The sequence below is a fragment of the Prionailurus viverrinus genome, chromosome A2, assembly GCF_022837055.1.
Source record: "Prionailurus viverrinus isolate Anna chromosome A2, UM_Priviv_1.0, whole genome shotgun sequence".
Lineage (NCBI taxonomy): Eukaryota > Metazoa > Chordata > Mammalia > Carnivora > Felidae > Prionailurus > Prionailurus viverrinus.
Window position 1 is genome coordinate 3741162 of NC_062562.1, and position 17942 is coordinate 3759103.

Genomic DNA, 17942 nt, shown 5'->3' on the forward strand with positions numbered 1-17942 from the left:
AGGAGCCCCAATTCCTTTTTTTTTTTTTTTTTTTTGAGAGATGGAGAGAGAGAGAGAGAGAGAAATTGCAAGCAGGGGAGGGTCAGAGGGAGAGAGAATCTTAAGCAGGCTCTATGCCCAGCACAAAGCTTGACCAGGGACTCTATCTCACTACCGTGAGATCCGGATCTGAGCCAAAATTGAGTTAGATACTTAATCCACTGAGCCACCCAGGCACCCTCCCCCCCCCCCACCCCCCCACCCCCGCTCCCCTCCTCCCTCCAATTCCTTTTTCATGGAATGGTATTAGAAATCATGATGTGGGTGCTAAGTGTGCACATTGCTATGTGGGCTCGTGATGGTGGTTTTCTAGTTGACAGAATCCATTCCTCCGTTCAAAATTATGTGCCAAGCACTCCCTCGGCGTGGGGCTCTGCCTGTGACTGGCACAGAATGCAGTCCCTGGCCTCATGGCGTCTCCATTCCAGTGGGATGTGGGGGGAAGACAGCCAACAAGCAAAATAAGTAAGTGGATTCTTCTAATATGTTCAAAGGTGACAAGTACTATAGAGATCTGTTAAAAGATAAACTGAGGCATATTAACATTTTGAGACTTTATTTGAACAAAAACCAGTATGAGTCAGGCAGCGCCTAACCAGAAGTGGTGAGTGATGTTCCATCAACCTCACTCAGTGTTTTCTCCACGGGTGAGCACCCTCTCAGGACTTTCACTCGCTCACCAGTCTAGAAGCTTCTAACCCCATCCTTGTGTATTTTTGAGCATGACACGGATGCCATTGGTTAAATCACTTGCCGTTGCTGGCTGAGCTGTCTGCAGCCTCTCTCCCTTCCCTGGAGGTCAGGCCAGTGGGAAGGGACAGTTCCAACTCCCACCTCTCCAGGTGACCTCAGGGCTTTCCCCAAAGTCACCTCATTAACACAACAAAAGGCACCCAGACCGCTCGCCACACAGGAAATTCCAAAAGCTTAAGCTAGCAGCAAGGATTAAGACCGATCAGATATTATACATCACTATATTACAGAGACACATCAAGAAAAAAGCTTCTACAAGAGACAGGAAAAAAAAAAAAAAAAAAAGAGAGAGAGAGAGAGAAAACACACTCTCCCGACAAATCTGGGCCAGGGGGCGCAACAGTCAGGGGTGCACCAGCTGAACCCCGAAAAAGGTCTCATCAGCATTTGCGGAGGGCAGCAGAGGCAGCGTGAGGTTGGTGCACAGCGTGTCCCCGCGAGCCAACGGCGTCAGGCGCTGGGAGGCGGCCACGCAGCCTCCGTGGAAGCTGAGCCTCAGCAGGCTGATGCTGTGGGCGGCCGGGGAGCAGATGCCCACCGTCAGCGTGGCCCTGGGAGGCCGGGCGGCCCGCGTGGAGGAGGAGCAGTTGGCCAGCGTCACTTGGATGTGCAGCCTGTAGACTCCGCCGCGCCGGACACGCAGTTGCCCGCCGTCGTCCAGCTCCAGTCCCTCCACGAAGGAGCGGCCCAAGGCCGGACTTCCCTGCCAGTGCAGCCTGTGGTCCAGCCGCTGTCCTGGCGGCACAGCGTCAGGGACGTGGGAGGACAGACGTTTAGGGAAAGGGCCGCTTAGAGACCAAATGTCTAAGCTTGCTCTGTGGCAACCTAACCCCCCCTCCCCCTCCTCCCTCCCCCTCCCCCTTTCTCTCTCCCCCTCCCCCTTTCTCTCTCCCCCTCTCTCTCCCGCCTCTCCCTCCCCCTTTCTCTCTCCCCCTCTTTCCCCCCTCCCTCCCTCGCCCCTCCCCCTTTCTCTCTCCCTCTCTCCCCCTCCCCCCTTTCTCTCTCCCTTTCTCTGTTCTCTCTTTCCGTCTCTCTATCTCAATTTCTCCTTCTGTCTCCCCCTCTCTCTCCCCCCTCCCCCTCCCCCTTTCTCTCTCTTTCCCCCTCCCTCCCTCTCCCCTCCCCTTTCTCTCTCCCTCTCTCTCCCTCCCTCGCCCCTCCCCCTTTCTCTCTTCCCCTCTCTTCCCCCCTCCCTCCCTCTCTCCCCCTCCCCCCCTCTCTCCCTTTCTCTGTTCTCTCTTTCCGTCTCTCTATCTCAATTTCTCCTTCTCTCTCCCTCTCTCTCTCCCCCCTCCCCCTCCCCCTTTCTCTCTCCCTCTTTCCCCCTCCCTCCCTCTCCCCTCCCCCTTTCTCTCTCCCTTTCTGTGTTCTCTCTTTCTATCTCAATTTCTCCTTCTCTCTCCCTCTCTCTCTCCCCCCTCCCCCTTTCTCTCTCCCTCTTTCCCCCTCCCTCCCTCGCCCCTCCCCCTTTCTCTCTCCCTCTCTCTGTTCTCTCTTTCCGTGTCTATCTCAATTTCTCCTTCTCTCTCCCTCTCTTTCCCCCCTCCCTCCCTCTCTCTCTCCCCCCTCCCCCTCCCCCTTTCTCTCTCCCTCTTTCCCCCTCCCTCCCTCGCCCCTCCCCCTTTCTCTCTCCCTCTCTCTGTTCTCTCTTTCCGTGTCTATCTCAATTTCTCCTTCTCTCTCCGTCTCTCTTTCTCCCTTCTACACATGCACTCGCCGTTACCTGTGCGATTTAGCTGCAGCTCAGCCATGTCCCGCTGATAGAACAGGAGAGAACACGTGTCAGGTGAGCACAGAAGCACGGAGGTTTCAAGCCCCCGCCCCCGCCCCCCACCACCCCGCGCCGTCCCGGACCGAGATCAAGACGTCTCTTTTCTCTGCTCATCTTCCTACCCGCTTCTCAAACAGCTGGACTGAGTTGTGACTTTTTAAAAAAGAGCTTTTAAAGAGGAAGTACTTTGAACTAACAGCCTACACCTGCTCTCTCGGCTGCAGAGCCCCCCCCCCCCTCCCCCCGCCCCGGCCTGCGTCGCCTCCAAAGGGGGTCCCCGTGGTGGGTGTCGGGGCTCCCAGGTGAGCGGCGCGGGTCGCCCTGCCCTTGCAGGCCCCGAACCCACCCCCCTCCCGGCTTCGTGAAGCCCCCAGCAGCCTCTGAGTCAGCTCGCTGGGGAACACCGAAGACGAGTCACTTTCCATGCCCGCATCGGATGCTCCTTTCCTAGCTGCGACCTCCCCACTCCGGGATCCCCACCCGGGACTTACCTCCAGGGCGCGACTGACATCCCCGCGCCCCCACCCCGTTCCCCCCCACCCCCCACCCCAGCCCGGACCTCCAGGCAGCTGTGCCCCAACAGCCGGCTCGGTCTCCATCTCTCTTCGCACCCAGACCTTCCGGGACGATTTTTATCCATCTCATTTGGATTTTTTTTTTTTAAATTTTATGTATTCTTGGTCGTTCGCCCGTCTGCGCCCAAACGCACGGTCCCTCTGCCTCGAGTCCATTCTCTTCCTGGTGGTTCGCCTCCCTCCTCTGCGCCCCCGCGGAGCCGGCCCCACCCAGAGGTCCCCAGGCTCCGCCGAGCAGGTGGGAGGTTTGCATCTTCCTCCTCCCTCCTCTCTACGCACCTTAGGCGGCTCGAGCTGCCCTTGCTGGACGCGCAGGAAGCAGTATGCCATTATGCCGGTAAGAGACAGGATCGCGGCAGAGCGCAGCACCGACATCCAGGACAGGCGGGGCACCGGGCAGCCGGAGCTCCCCTCCTCCGGCACCATGATTCTCAGACAGCGCTGCATGGGGCCCGTGCTGGCGGCGCGCGGGGCGAGCCAGGGAGCCGGGAGCACGGAAACCTCGGCGCTCTCACGGCTCGGGGGCCTCGGCCTGCCCGAACCTGCCAGAGACCCGCCCCACCCCACTCTGGGGATGTCCGGCAAAGGGGAGGGATTTGAGCTGTTCGCCGAGCAGGGAAATCCCCTCCAGCGTTTGCCCACCCCCAGCTCGCAGAGGGGTATGCCAGGAATCCGACCGCCCCACGGAGCCCCTCAGTCTTCTGATGTGGCCCCTTGTCCTCACCTTCCTCACAGTCATTCATTCATTCATTCATTCATTCAACAAACCTTCATTGAGCATCCCCTGTGGACCAGATGCTGTGTGGGAGCGGGTGTGTGTGTGTGTGTGCGCGCGTGTGCGCGTGTGTAGGGGGAAACCAGGGGTACAGCCAGCACCCAGAGAGGTCAGGGAGGCTCCCCACATATCCAGGGGCTTCTTTCCATTTTCCCAGTCTCCCTGCACGCGATGGGGCCACGTGACTGACCTGCCCACCAGGAAGAGAGTAGACACAGATGAATTTAGGAGAGCTTGGGTGGCCTGCTCGGCTAAACACCCCGCATCACCCTTCAGCCTTCTCGTCCTCTCAGAAGCGGCCTCTGCTTGGTCTGCAGTGGGCTGAATAGTGTCCCCCTCCCTCCCCCCAAGAAATTCATGTCCACCTAGAACCTCAGGTGGTATGTGAGCTCACTTGGGAACAGGATCCTCGCGGTTACGATTAGATGAGGTCATAGTGGATTAGAGCGGGCCCTAAATCCAAAGAACGGCAAGCTTGCAAAGAAAGGAGACGGCACGCACAGGGACACAGAAGGGTGATGGCCATGTGACGGTGGAGGTGGACGTCAGAGGGACCGGTTCATCTACAAGCCAGGGAACCCCAAGGATTGCCCCGAAACAGCAGACACCGGGAAGAGGCAAGGAAGGATTCTTTCCTGAAGCCTTCAGAGGGAGTGAGGTCTGCGGACGCCTTCATTTCAGACATCTGGCCTCTCAAACTGTGACAGGATAAATACCTTTCGTTTTAAGCTGCCCCCTTTGTGGCACTTTGTTGTGGCAGCCACAAGAATGCAGTAACCTTGGGGGCCCCTGGGTGGCTCAGTCGGTCGAGCATCCGACTTCAGCTCAGGTGGTGAGCTCACGGTTGGGGAGTGGGAGCTCCGCATGGGGCTCGCTGCTGTCAGCGCTGAGCCCGCTTCGAATCCTCTGCCCCTCCCCTGCTTGCGCGCCCTCTCTCAAAAACAAACAACAACAACAAAATAAAAGCATTGAAAAGAAAGAATCCAATGATAATGGCACCCTGCAAGATGTTGAGAGATCACCTGGGCTCATAGGATTGTGCCAATAGCGGTCGGTATCAGTGAGTCTAACCCCTCGCCGGCCACCGGGGCAGGAAAGCTGCTTCAGCGGCAGTTGACAAGCGCCTGGGGCTGTGTTCTCAGAAGCTTTACCTGTAGACCCCAGAACTGGAAAATTTCATCCCAAAGTGAGGAGTCATGGAGGCCTGGTCTGGAGGATGGATACAGGACAGAAGTCAGAGCTTGAGGCAACCACATCGGCTGATGGGGGCAGGGGGTGCGGGGAGGCAGGTGAGAGAGAGAGAAAGGAGTCAAACATGTCCAGAATCCCCGGGATGCAGGTGACTGGGGACCCCAACTACTAAAACAATGTCCTTCTCTAGGATTATGTCTGGGGATTCAGCTGGCAGCCTCCCCATGGGGGCCCCTAACTCAAGCTTTCCTGAGTATAGGGGCATGATCCTAAGAAGTTTTTCCAACCTTCTTTCTTACTCTATGACACCCCTGCTGGGTTCTAAAGTCTAGCTTTACCCACTAACCCCATCTCCAGAACCTTCCAGTTCCCATTACATCATGTTCCCCACAACGGACTTTTGATGGTTTCCTGCGGTCCCACTAGTGTCCCTTCCCCGCCTCCATCTAGCCACGGCAAAAATAATGCCGCGGAGGGTGTAGTCAAGTGCGAGGAGTCTGCAGTCCCCCAACACACCTGCATTCCAGTCTTCAGAATGTCACATTTTAGCTCTGAAGTTTGGGAAACCCGTGCCCTCATCGTCTTTTAAAGGCCAACGTCCCCGACCGTAAGTGGACCATGATGCGGTTCGGAAGAAAGATGTGTGCAAGGCCGTAGCGTCGTATAAGCACATGGCAAGCGCTCAGTAAAGGCCCGCTCCGACTCGGTTATTTTCTCCCTCGAAACACGCCTCAGAAGAACGGTTGAGGACGCAAACGAATGATTCGCAAAGAAAGGAATTCAAGTGACGCATAAACCCAGAGAAAGGGCGTCAACTTCTCTCAACAATGAAGTGCAAATTACAGCCATCGCTGATTGACAGAAACGCTTAAAAGATGGGTAACCTGAAGTAAGTTCCAGCTGGATCAAAGATTTGAGTGTAAAAAGGCAAAAAAGAAACATGAAAATGCCGAATGTGGTAAATTCATAAAAATTCATCCCGGGGCAGTGATTTGTTAAGCATGTTAAAAAAGCAACTAAGAAGGCATAAAAAAGAATGATGCTCTGTTTCACGTATAAGTGAATAAATTCCTCCATTAAAAACACCAAGTTGAAAGGCATACACACACGTAAATTAAGGAGCAAGAGAAAAAACAAGGAAAGGTTGGTAAGACATTGATGGCAATTGATTTCCTTTAAGGTATAAATATCTTACAAGCGATGTCTTCAAGAAATGACTAATATTCTCTAGAAACATGAAACAGAAGGAGCAGCCAGCTCGTAAAAGAAATGCCTGTACGCATGAAACAACATCGAATGATACGCTCGCTTTTCATAACAAAAGAATTTGGAAGTTAAAAGCCCGTGGGGTACACTTTTTCGTTTTCATCTGTGATTTGGTAAAAGATCAAAGCACTGGATGATTTGCCGCTTTGCCAGACTGTGTGTGTGGCTGGGAGGCATCCTCACACCTGGGACCTGAAATGGATCCAACCTTTTGCAAGGACGGGGTTTAGCAAAATCAGTCAAGATACCAGAATGCACCTTCCCTTTCTGCTATCGGTTTTACTTCAAGGATTTTCTTCCCTTAATATTATTATTATTATTTTAATGTTTTGTTTTTTTTTTTTTTGAAAGAGAGACAGAGAGACAGAGAGTGAGCAGGGGAGGGCAGAGAGAGAGAGAGAGAGAGAGAGAGAGAGAGAGGGAGACACAAAATCCGAAGCAGGCTCCAGGCTCTGAGCTGTCAGCACAGAGCCTGACGCGGGGCTCGAACTCACAGACTGTGAGATCATGTCACAGACCGTGAGATCGTGACCTGAGCCGAAGTCAGACACTTAACCGACTGAGCCACCCAGGTGCCCCTCAAGGATTTTCTTTCATAAGCACACTCTCACACATCACAAACTCAGATGATCACGCATAAATTCGATGGTGGTGCGATTTGTAGTAACAAAAAGGAAAACACCAGCAACCCTACGATGCATTCGTTATCGAGGGCTTATGCCTGTGAGAAGCAGGGGTTGCCTTTCTGAACGTTCACGCGTGTCTAGCCTTGACTTCCATCTTCCAGCCGCAGGGCTAGAGAGGGACGCGGGCAGCCGTTCGCCAAGCAAAGAGGTTGGGGGAGGGTGTGCCCGAGTTCGATCACACATTTGCATTCACAAGCCCCGGGGTTTTTCCCCCCTGCTGCTCTGAATTACTGGCTGGGACATGAGGGAGGCTCCATCGATCGAATGCTGTCCGGACGGTGTAGTTCTGCCGGGTGGTGTGGGATGTTTGAGGAAGTTCTGAAACCAGAGCTTCTCTCCCTTCAAGCAAGTGGCTGGCTCCCTCCCCTTGCCAGTTAGCTCTCCACCTCCCCTCACTACTTCTCTTCTGACTAAGCTGGGGAGGGAAAGGGCCAGAGGCCCCTGGGAAGGGGGCGGGGGAACAATTTGGATGTTGGGACTTAAGATCACTTTCCTCCCGAGCCTTGCCTTTTCCGGAATGTCACAGAATTGGAATCATACAGTGTGTAGCCTTTTCAGACTGGCTTCTTTCGCTCAGTAACATGCATTTACATTTCCTCCGTGTCTTTTCGTGGTTGAGAGCTCATTTGATTTTAGCACTGAATAATGTGACATTGGATGTCCCACAGTTTCTTTTTCCATTCACCTCCTATACACCTGCTTCCAAGTTTTGGCAATTATGAATAAAACTGTGTGCCGGTTTCCGGGTGGATGTAAGCTTTTCAACTCCTCAGGGGAAATACTAAGGAAAGTCATCCCAAGCTCCTTTCCACCGTGGCTGGATTCTAGAAGCTGCTGTACAGGACCTCAACCAGGAAGTGGCACTGTGTCCCTTCCACTGTATTCTTTTGGTGAAAGTAAATCAAATCAATGCAGACTCAAGGAAATGGGAAGTAGTAGACTGTATGACTCGATGGGAGAAGTGACACATATATACAGAGATACAGAGATGGGGGGCGGGGCGGGGGGAATGGCTGGGGCACGTTTCTGCAGGCAGTTCCACCAGAAAGCCAAAACTCAAACCTCAACAACAAACGAATGTGGCTTTTAAACATTCCCCCCCCCCAGATTTATTGAGATATGATTGACAACTATATATTGTATGTGTTTAGATTGTACGATGTGATTTTTTTAAAAAAAGGTGCACAACACAATGAGTTAATACATGTTTCTACTGTGAAATGATCACCACCCTCAAGTTAATGAACACATCTATCACCTCACAGTTACTATCTGCTTTGTTTTTTTGTGTGTGGTGAGAACACTTAATACCTACTCCCTTAGAAAATTTTAAGCATGCAACACAGTGCTAGTCGTTATATTAATCATACTGCACATTAGATTCCCCAGAACTTACTTACCTCGTTATTGAAAGCTTGTACCATTTGACCAACTTTGCCCCCCTTACCCCCAGCACCTGGCAGCCACTGGTCCATTCCCTAGTTATAGAAGTGAGACTTTTTAGGTTCTACATCTAAATGAGATCATATGTGATTGTCTTTCTGCATCTGGCTTATTTCACTTAACATAACGTTCTCCAGGTTCATCACCTTGCCACTAACAACTTGACCTAGTCTCACATTCAGTGTTCTGGATCTGTGAAGAGCTGGACTGCCTAGCCCCAGGTTTCTCAAAGAATCTGAACAGGTGATTACACCATCTGTGTGATCAAGATGTCATCAGCAGGAGAGCTGTGGCCTGGGGGGGGGGGTCACCCTCTTGTTTTGAAGATCATTGTTTCAGTGACAAGGAAATTGAAATTTGACCAACAGTGATGACCTTTGTTGTGAAAAGTACTCTTCTTGGAGAATAAGACGTTGGAAATGTGTGTTTGCTGATCTGGTTTAGGCACTCAGTGAGGCTGTCAGGATCAGTTCCAGACTCTGTCTTTTTGTCATTGCCACCATCAGTGTGAAGGTTTATTTTTAATGGAGGCATAATTTATATACAATCGAATTCACCCGTTCTAAGCGTACAGTGTGATGAGTTTTATCAAATACATAAAGTCATAGAACAATACCACAATCAAGATCTAGAACACTTCTGTTGCCCTAGAAAGTTACCCCATGACCCTTCTGTATTTGCTTTTCCCAATCCATCCCTAGACAACCACCCATCTACTTCCTGCCACTCTGACTTTGCCTTTTCTAAAGTTTCATATAAATGGAATCCTGCAGTCTGTACTCTTTTGTGCCTGATGTAGTTCTCTTAGCATAGTGTTTTTGAATCATCCATAATGTTATGTGTATCAATATGCTGTGCCTTTTTATGGCTGAGTAGTATTCCATTTACTTGTGCGATCATCAGCTGATGGGCACTTGTGTTGTTTTCAGTGTGGGGCGGGGCTACTATGGATAACGATGCTGTGAGCATTGTGTGTGGGTCTTTATGTGGGCATGAAATCATTTCTCTTGGGTGCATTCCTAGGAGTGGGACTGCAGGTGATATGGTAGGAGTATGTTCAACTTTGTATGGAATTGCCAAGTGTTTTCCTAAGTGACCATCTCATGTTGAGTTCCAGTTGTACCGTATTCTCAACAATACTTGGTCTGGTTGGCCATGTTTTAGCCATTCTAATGGCAATTTGTATCATTTAAGTTTGCACTTCCTTGATGTCTGGTGATATTGAGCATCTTTGCATATGTCCATTTGCCACCTGTAGTATATCTTCTTTAAGACACAGCTGTCCAAATTAAAAAAAAAAACTTTTTTAATATTTATTTATTTTTGAGACAGAGAGAGACAGAGCGTGAGTGGGGGAAGGGCAGAGAGAGAGGGAGACACAGAATCGGAAGCAGGCTCCAGGCTCTGAGCCATCAGCACAGAGCCTGATGTGGGGCTCGAACTCACAAGCTGTGAGATCATGACCTCAGCTGAAGTCAGACGCTCAACCGACTGAGCCACCCAGGTGCCTCCAGCTGTCCAAATTTTTAACAATTTTTGGGGGGGGGGTGCTGAGGTTTTGTCTTCTAATTATTGAGTTGTAACAATTCTTGATATATGGTGGGTACACATTCCTTTCCAGATGCATGGCATAAAAATGTAAATATTTTCTTCCTCTCTGTGGTGGTTCCCCCCATCCCCCATTTTCTGAATTGTGTACTTAAAGGGCAAATGTTTTTAATTTTTGTAAGTTCCACTGGGTCTCTCTTTCATGGTTCATGCTTTTAGTGTCACTAAGCATTTTTTGTTTAATCGTTAATTTGTTTACCTCTTCTTGGAGCCAAGTAATAGAAAGCAAGGAAGAGTCCCTCTGAGTCAGGGCATGCCTCATGGATCTTGTCTTAGGAAACATTCAGTCAATAACTATTTAATAAGTACCTACTCTGTGCCAGGCACTGTTACAGGCACAGGGGATACAATGGTGAAGAAAACAAAGTTTCTGCTGTATAGAATTTATGTTCCAGTGGGTTTTAGATAAAAAGCATCAAGTGCTGTGGGTGCCCTACCCACATGCCCTTTGCTAGGCCATGGCATCCCATCTCCAGCTGCTATGCGTGTTGGCTGCTAATGACACCATTGTTGTTGTTGTTGTTGTTGTTGTTTTTCTCCAACAGACTGATCTTGTCTGACAGATGTTGCTTTGCTTAAGGATGCTATGAAAGTTGTTTTCACCCCACCCTGCAGGTAGACCTTGGCCAAAGACCGAATGATTTAGGGATATAAGAGCCCACACCTCCTGTGTATCTGGGTGGGAAAGTCTTTGTGGTGCTTGCCATGCTTCAGAGCTCCCTATGAGGTCGGGCTGAGGCAGATTCTCTTCTCTTGCAATCACATCTCTACAGCCAGCTTCTCCTCCTGTCCTGTTCTGGTTCCTTCACTCTTCTACAGGTTTTTCCTGAGAGACCTCCCTCGGTAAACCATATGCACAGAAACTCTCATCTCAGGATATGGTTTTAGGGAGCCCAAGCAAAAACATTGGATGCCAAAAGTTATCCTGGAGAACTCTAAAAGCGATTTTGGAACAGGGTACCCAACTCCATCACTGGCCATAGGGGGACTGCTGAGCTCCTCCCGACTCCCAGCCTCAGGCAGTGTGTTGACACTTTCACTAGTGACAAACTGAGATGTAATACAGGAGGAAGGAGATGTTCGTGCCACATCTCTGGTGTTTGAGAGTTAGGGGGAAAACTAACTAAAAAGACTGGAATTAGATGGCTACTGCTAACTGACACTGATGCTTTGAAGAGAGACAAGAGGAGACTCAGATATAGTCGTGACCAATTCATGGTGCAGGGCGAGAGTCTGGGGGCCTCCTTGGCAGCATTTGGAAAGGTTCTCACCTGCAGCCAAGGGCAGGCAGAGTTGGGCAGGAAACTCACAACATAATGGTAAGGGTTGCAGAATTTCAGCAAAGGTTGTTGTTGGTATTGAAGCAAGTTTCCGGTATCAAAGTCAGGGTCCTGATGGGGAATGAGTAGGATACTGAGACTTTCAAGTCCCTGGGCAGGTGCAGTTGCAAATCAAACTCCACATTCCCCTGAGCCTCTGGACCCACAAGAGTGGCTCCATCCCTGTTGTTGGAAGATTATGCAAAAGTCTTAAATAGGCTGGTGTCTTGCAGGACACTCTCTTTAATATGCCCCCCACCCCCCCCACCCCCTGCAAAAACCCACCTTCTCTCCTGGCCACTGAGTCAACACTAGGGTCAAATCTTAGCATAGCTTGAATGTGCCAGTGTGCTCCTGCTAAGGATGGAGATGGAAATTTTTGCCACTAAAAAGTTTTTATGGCAGCAATATTCATGATAGCCAAGACATGGAATCAATCCAAGTTTCATCTGCAGATGAGTGGATAAAGAAGGTGTATTATATAAATATTATGGAATTATTATTCAGTCATTAAAAAGAAGTCGTTCTGCCATTTGTGACCACATGGATAATCCACGAAGTCATTATGATAAGTGAAACACGTCAGACAGAGAAACAGAAATACTTCATGATTCCACTTATATGAGGTACCTAAAATAGTCAAACTTGTAGAAACAGAGATTAGAATGGGGGTTGCCAGAGGTGGGGTGGGGGATACGGTAAGACATTGTTAAAGGGCACACATTTCCAGTAATAAGATGAATAGTACCATCTTCTTGTGTGTTTTTTAAAATTAAAAAAAGAATTTTAAAAAATGTTTTTTATTTATTTTTGAGGGAGAGCGAGAGACAGAGCATGACCAGGGGAGGAGCAGAGAGAGAGGGAGACACGGAATCCGAAGCAGGCTCCAGGCTCCGAGCTGTCAGCACAGAGCCTGATGCGGGGCTTGAAGTCACAGACTGAGAGATCATGACCTGCGCCGGGCCACCCAGGCACCCCTAATTTTGGTTTTAAGTTGTATTTTCCTGATGCTCAGTGAAACTGGACGCCCCTTTTTCAGGTGTTTACAGGACATTTAGATATCATTTTCAGTGAAATGTCTTTTCCGGTCTTTTGCTCGTTTTCCAATGGATTGTCTAAGGACTAGGGAGTGTGGTGCCCTCAGATAGGTCATAGGAGCTCCACCCCCCTTCCGCCCACTTTGTCCTGGGCATGTCTTCCATCTGTGGCTGTTCCTGAGTTAATTCTTTTATAATAAAGCAGTAGCCTAATAAGTAGAATATTTCTCTGAGTTGTGTGTGAGCTGCTCTAGCAAATTTTAATGGAACCCAAAGTGTGGGGGGGTCACTGGAACCTCTGATCTGTAGCCAGTAGGTCAGATTGGCATCTGAAGTTGGGGAGAATCTTTCAGGATGCTATCTTCAGGTAGATAGTGTCAGAATTTACTGGAATTGCAGGAGACCCAGCTGGTATCTGAGAATTGCTTCGGAAGTGCCATGAGTGGGGTAGCAGAGTGAGAATAAAGGAGAAACATAGGAGGAAAACTGAGTTTTCCCAAAACATAGACATACACGCATATGAAGAAAGCCAGAGATTGAAGTGAGGCATCTATAAGTCAAAGAAAACCAAGGATGACCACAAGAAGCTGGAAGAAACTAGGAAAGATCTTCCCCTACAGTCTTCACAGGGATCATGGCCCTGCTGAGACTTAGGTATTGGATTTCTGGACTCTACAACTGTGAGAGAATATATCTCTGTTGTTTTAAGCCAATGAGTTTGTGGTCCCTTGTTATGGTGGCCCTAGGAAACAATACAATGAACAATGGTGGAAAAGGCATATTTATAGCACAATTGGTAGCAGCTATAAACATGTGAATTTCCTAAAAAAACAAAAAACAAAAAAAAACACCCCCCCCCAAAAAAAACAAGTGAATTTCCATCTCCAGGGGGCAGGATTCAATAACATAATTAGTTTCTCCATAACCAGCAAAATTTCATGTTACATGTCTCAAACTTAAAGGTTTCAGCTAATGAAGGGATCATTAATATTTTTTCTCCTTTGATATAACTTCACGACCTGTTTTTGGGTCTTTGGTATTACAAACCCCTTTGTTTTTCTGAATGAATGCTGAAACTCTCCCTCTCCCAAAACATGTATGTTTCCATCTTTGTCAAATGTATTAGGCTTTGAGGTTGACTTGTAAGTATAAGGCTCACCTATCCCTGTGGGTCCCACAGTAAATCTGAAAAAAAATGTTGAGGGGGAATATTGAGTCCCTGGAAATAAACAGCCTCTAGTTTTGGTTAAAAAATTCATGTGTGAGGTTCTCGGATTCCTGGTGGGAGGGTAGCCTTCTCTTTTCTTCCTGCAATGCACTGTGGCTCTTACAGATGACACATTCCGGTTTCAGAGTTTGGAGTCTGCGGTCTTTTGTTTTTTCTTGCCTAATTGCTCTGGCTAGAACTTCCAGTATCTTGTTGAGTAGAATTGGCAAAAGTAGACATCCTTGTGTTATTCTTGATCTTTCATTATTGAGGATGGTATTCGCTGTGGGTTTTTCTTTTTTTTTTTTTTTAATTTTTTTTTTCAACGTTTATTTATTTTTGGGACAGAGAGAGACAGAGCATGAACGGGGGAGGGGCAGAGAGAGAGGGAGACACAGAATCGGAAACAGGCTCCAGGCTCTGAGCCATCAGCCCAGAGCCTGACGCAGGGCTCGAACTCACGGACCACGAGATCGTGACCTGGCTGAAGTCGGACGCTTAACCGACTGCGCCACCCAGGCGCCCCTCGCTGTGGGTTTTTCATAGATAACCTTTATTACGTTAAGGAAGTTCCCTTGTATTCCTTGTTTATTGAGTGTTTTGGTCATAAAAGGGTGCTGGATTTTGTCAAAAGCTTTTTTTTTTTTTTTTGGCATGACTTGAGATGACAATATGTTTTTCCCTCCTCATTTTATCAATTTGGTATCTTACACAGATTGATGTTTCTGTGTTGAACCGTTCTTGCATTCTGGAAATAAATCCCACATGTTCGTGGGTGTATAATCCCTTTAATATGCTGCTGGCTTTGGTTTGCTAGTGTTTTGTGGTGGGTTTTTATATCTATATTCATAAGGGTTACTGGTTTATAGTTTTTCCTTCTTGTGATGCCATTGTTTGGTTTTGGATGCAAGGTAAATCTGTTCTCAGAATTAGGAAGTGTTCTCTCCTTTTCAATTTTTATTTTGGAAGAATTTGAGAGACATTGGTGTTTATTCTTCATTAAATGTTTGGTAGAATTCCTTTTATTTTTGTGAAATCAGTAGTAATGACCCCACATTCATTTCTGATTTTGGTAATTTGAGTCTTTCTCCTCTCTCTCCCCCATGAATCTAGCTAAATGTTTGTCAATTTTGCTGACCTTTTAAAGGAATCAAGTTTTGATTTTGTTGATTCTCTCTGTTGTTTTTCTATTCTCTATTTTACTTATGTCTGCTCTAACCTTTATTTTTTCCTTTCTTCTGATAGCTCTGGTTGAAATTTGCCTTTCTTTTTCTAATTTCTTAAGGTGTGCATTGAAGTTATTGACTTGAGATCTTTTCTTTTAATGTACACATTTACATCTATAAATTTTCTTCTTAATACTGTTTTTGCTAAGTCCTATATATTTTGGTATGTTGTATTTTAATTTTCATTTATTTTAAGATATTTTCTAACTTCTCTTATTATTTATTCCTTGACACGTTGGCTGTTTAAAATTGTGTTGCTTAATTTCTACATATTTATGAAATTTCCAGTTTTTCTTCTGCTATTCAATTCTAGTTTCATTCTATTGTGATGCAAAAAAATATTCTACATGGTTTCAGCGCTTTAAAGTTTATTAAGACTTGTTTTGTGGTATAACTTATGGTCTATCCTGAATAATGTTCCATGTGCACTTGAGAAGGATGTGTATTCTGTTAGTGTATTAGGCCTAGTGCTCTGTATATGTGTGAGGTCTAACTGGTTTATAGCATTAAGTCTTCTATTTCCTTATTGATTTTCTCTCTATGTGTTGTAGTAATATTGAGAGTGGTGTGTTGAAGTCTCCAACTATCATTGTCCTACTGTCTAGTCTTGCTTCAATTCTTTCAAAATGTGCTTCATATATTTTGGATCTCCTTTTTAAATTATTATTATTATATTGTTTTGCTGTTTTGAACCTTCACCAATATAAAATGTCCTTCTTTGTGTGTTGTGATCTCTTTGATTTAAAGTCTATTTTGTTCGACAATAATATAAGCTTCCCCAGCTCTCCTTCAGAACAATTTGGATGAAATATCTTTTCCCATCCTTTTACTTTAAACCTTTGTGTGTCTTTGCATCGAAAGTGAGTCTCTTGTTGACAGATGGACTGTGGTTGTTGTTGTTTTCTTCTTTTTGCGAAGGTGCCAATCTCTGCCTTTTAATAGGAAAGTGTAACCCATTTACATTTAAAGCATTTACTGATAAGGAAGGATTTCCTTCTGCAGTTTGTCTATTTTCTGTATGTCTTATATATGTTTTTGCTAGTTTCCTCCATTACTGGCTTTTTTGAGTTTTAGTTAATTTTTTGTAGTGTACCAATTCAATTTCCCTTATTTTTCCTATCTTTCTTTCTTTCTTTTTGTTTCTTGTCTTAAAAATTTTATTCTCTTAGTGATTATCTTGGGGATTACAATGAACATTTTAACCTCATAGCAACCTAGTTTTAATAATACCGACTTATTTTCAATAGTATACAAATAACTTTCAGCTACACATCTCTGTCTCTCCCTCTTTATATTGTTATTGTCGCAGATTGCATTGTTATTTGTTGTGTTCTCTTTAACATATGATTATTGTTTTGTGCATTTGCCTTTTATTATTTATTTATTTATTTATTTTTTAACGTTTATTTATTTTTGGGACAGAGAGAGACAGAGCATGAACGGGGGAGGGGCAGAGAGAGAGGGAGACACAGAATCGGAAACAGGCTCCAGGCTCCGAGCCATCAGCCCAGAGCCTGATGCAGGGCTCGAACTCACGGACCACGAGATCGTGACCTGGCTGAAGTCGGACGCTTAACCGGCTGCGCCACCCAGGCGCCCCGTGCATTTGCCTTTTAAATGAGAATTTGGTTTAACATTAAAAATAAATTATAATTCATTACATGAACATAATAAAGGGAAAAAATCTCAAAAGATACAGAGGAAGCATTTAATAAATTCAACATTTTTTAATGATAAAAACTTGAAGTGATCTAGAAATAGAGTATTCTTTTTCTAAAGTTTATTTATTTATTTTGAGAGAGAAAGCACGAGTGGGGGAGGGGCAGAGAAAGAGTGGAAGAGCGAGAACCCCAAGCAGGCTTGGATCTGATGTGGGGTTCAAACTCACGAACTGTGAGATCATGCCCTGAGGTGAAGTCAGATGCTTAACCAACTGAGCCACCCAGGCACCCCTAGAAATAGAGTGTTCTTAATATGCTAAAGAATATCAACAAAATATCTAAAACAACATACTTGAAGGTGGGCAAATGAAATCGGGATTGCCGTCACCACTTCTTACTAATATTGCACTGAGGTCCTAGACAGTACAATAAAATAAAAGAAAGAAACAAAAGGATTGGAAAAGAAGAAATAAAAGTCATTACTTAGATTACATTATTATGCGGGTAGAAAACTAAAAGAGCCTATATATAGACTTAATAAAGGAATTTAACAAGATCACTGGATATAAAATAAAAATACAAAATCAGTGGCATTTCCGTGTACCGACGTCTCTAAAAACAGACATTTGAAAATTATGCCATTTACAAGAACATCAAAAAACATCAAATACTTGTGACTAAATCTAAGGAAAGTAGTGCAAGAATTCTACACACAAAACTGTAAGACGTTATTGAGGAAATTAAGTAAAATCTAAATAAAAAGAAGGATATACTATGATCATGGGTTGGAAGATTTAATATTGTGAAAACATTAATTCCTCACCAATATCTATTGATCTATACATTCAGTGCAATCTCATCAGGGAATGAATGTGTGAGTGTTATGTGTGAGTGCGTGGGTGGGTGGGTGATACCGATTCAAACGATTCAAACGATACAAAGAAATGCAAATGACCCAAGATAGCCTGGATGGGGTTCCTAGGTGGCTTAGCTGGTTAAGCAGCGTCTGACTTGGGCTCAGGTCATGATCTCACGGGTTCTTGAGTTTGGGCTCTGTGCTGACAGCTCCGAGCCTGCTTTGGATTCTGTGTCTCCCTCTCTGTCTGCCCTTCTCCCTGCTCACGCTCTGTCTCTCAAAAATAAATAAACATTAAAAAAAATAAGCTGGATGATCTTCAAGAAAAGAAACAAAATGGAGAGTTACCCTTCCAGATAGTAAGACCTATCATAAGGCTGCAGTAATTTAGACAATTTAGGCATTAGTGCTAGGATGAACTATAATCCAGGTAGATTATAAATATAAAAGTGAGGGTAAAACAATAACACTTATAGAAAGAGAATATTTATATTCTTATAGGACAATATTTATGTTAAGGTAAGCAAAG

At 46.2% G+C, this 17942-nt stretch overlaps 1 protein-coding gene across 6 annotated transcripts; it reads right to left on the reverse strand.

Moving 5' to 3' along the window:
- Positions 1–578: 578 nt before the first annotated feature.
- Positions 579–17631, reverse strand: CD70 (CD70 molecule). 6 transcript variants are annotated; one of them, XM_047846820.1, is made up of 5 exons: positions 17621–17631; positions 7742–7752; positions 3123–3283; positions 2516–2549; positions 579–1527 (listed from the first exon to the last, which is right to left on the reverse strand). In XM_047846820.1, the coding sequence occupies exons 3-5, from the start codon at positions 3201–3203 to the stop codon at positions 1136–1138; spliced, it is 507 nt and encodes a 168-aa protein (XP_047702776.1). In that variant the 5' UTR covers positions 3204–3283; positions 7742–7752; positions 17621–17631; the 3' UTR covers positions 579–1135. The 6 variants fall into 6 exon arrangements, with proteins under 6 accessions (XP_047702776.1, XP_047702765.1, XP_047702782.1 ...); XM_047846809.1 differs by lacking the exon at positions 3123–3283 and adding an exon at positions 3418–3552; XM_047846826.1 differs by lacking the exon at positions 17621–17631 and having other exon boundaries at positions 3123–3277.
- Positions 17632–17942: the final 311 nt, after the last annotated feature.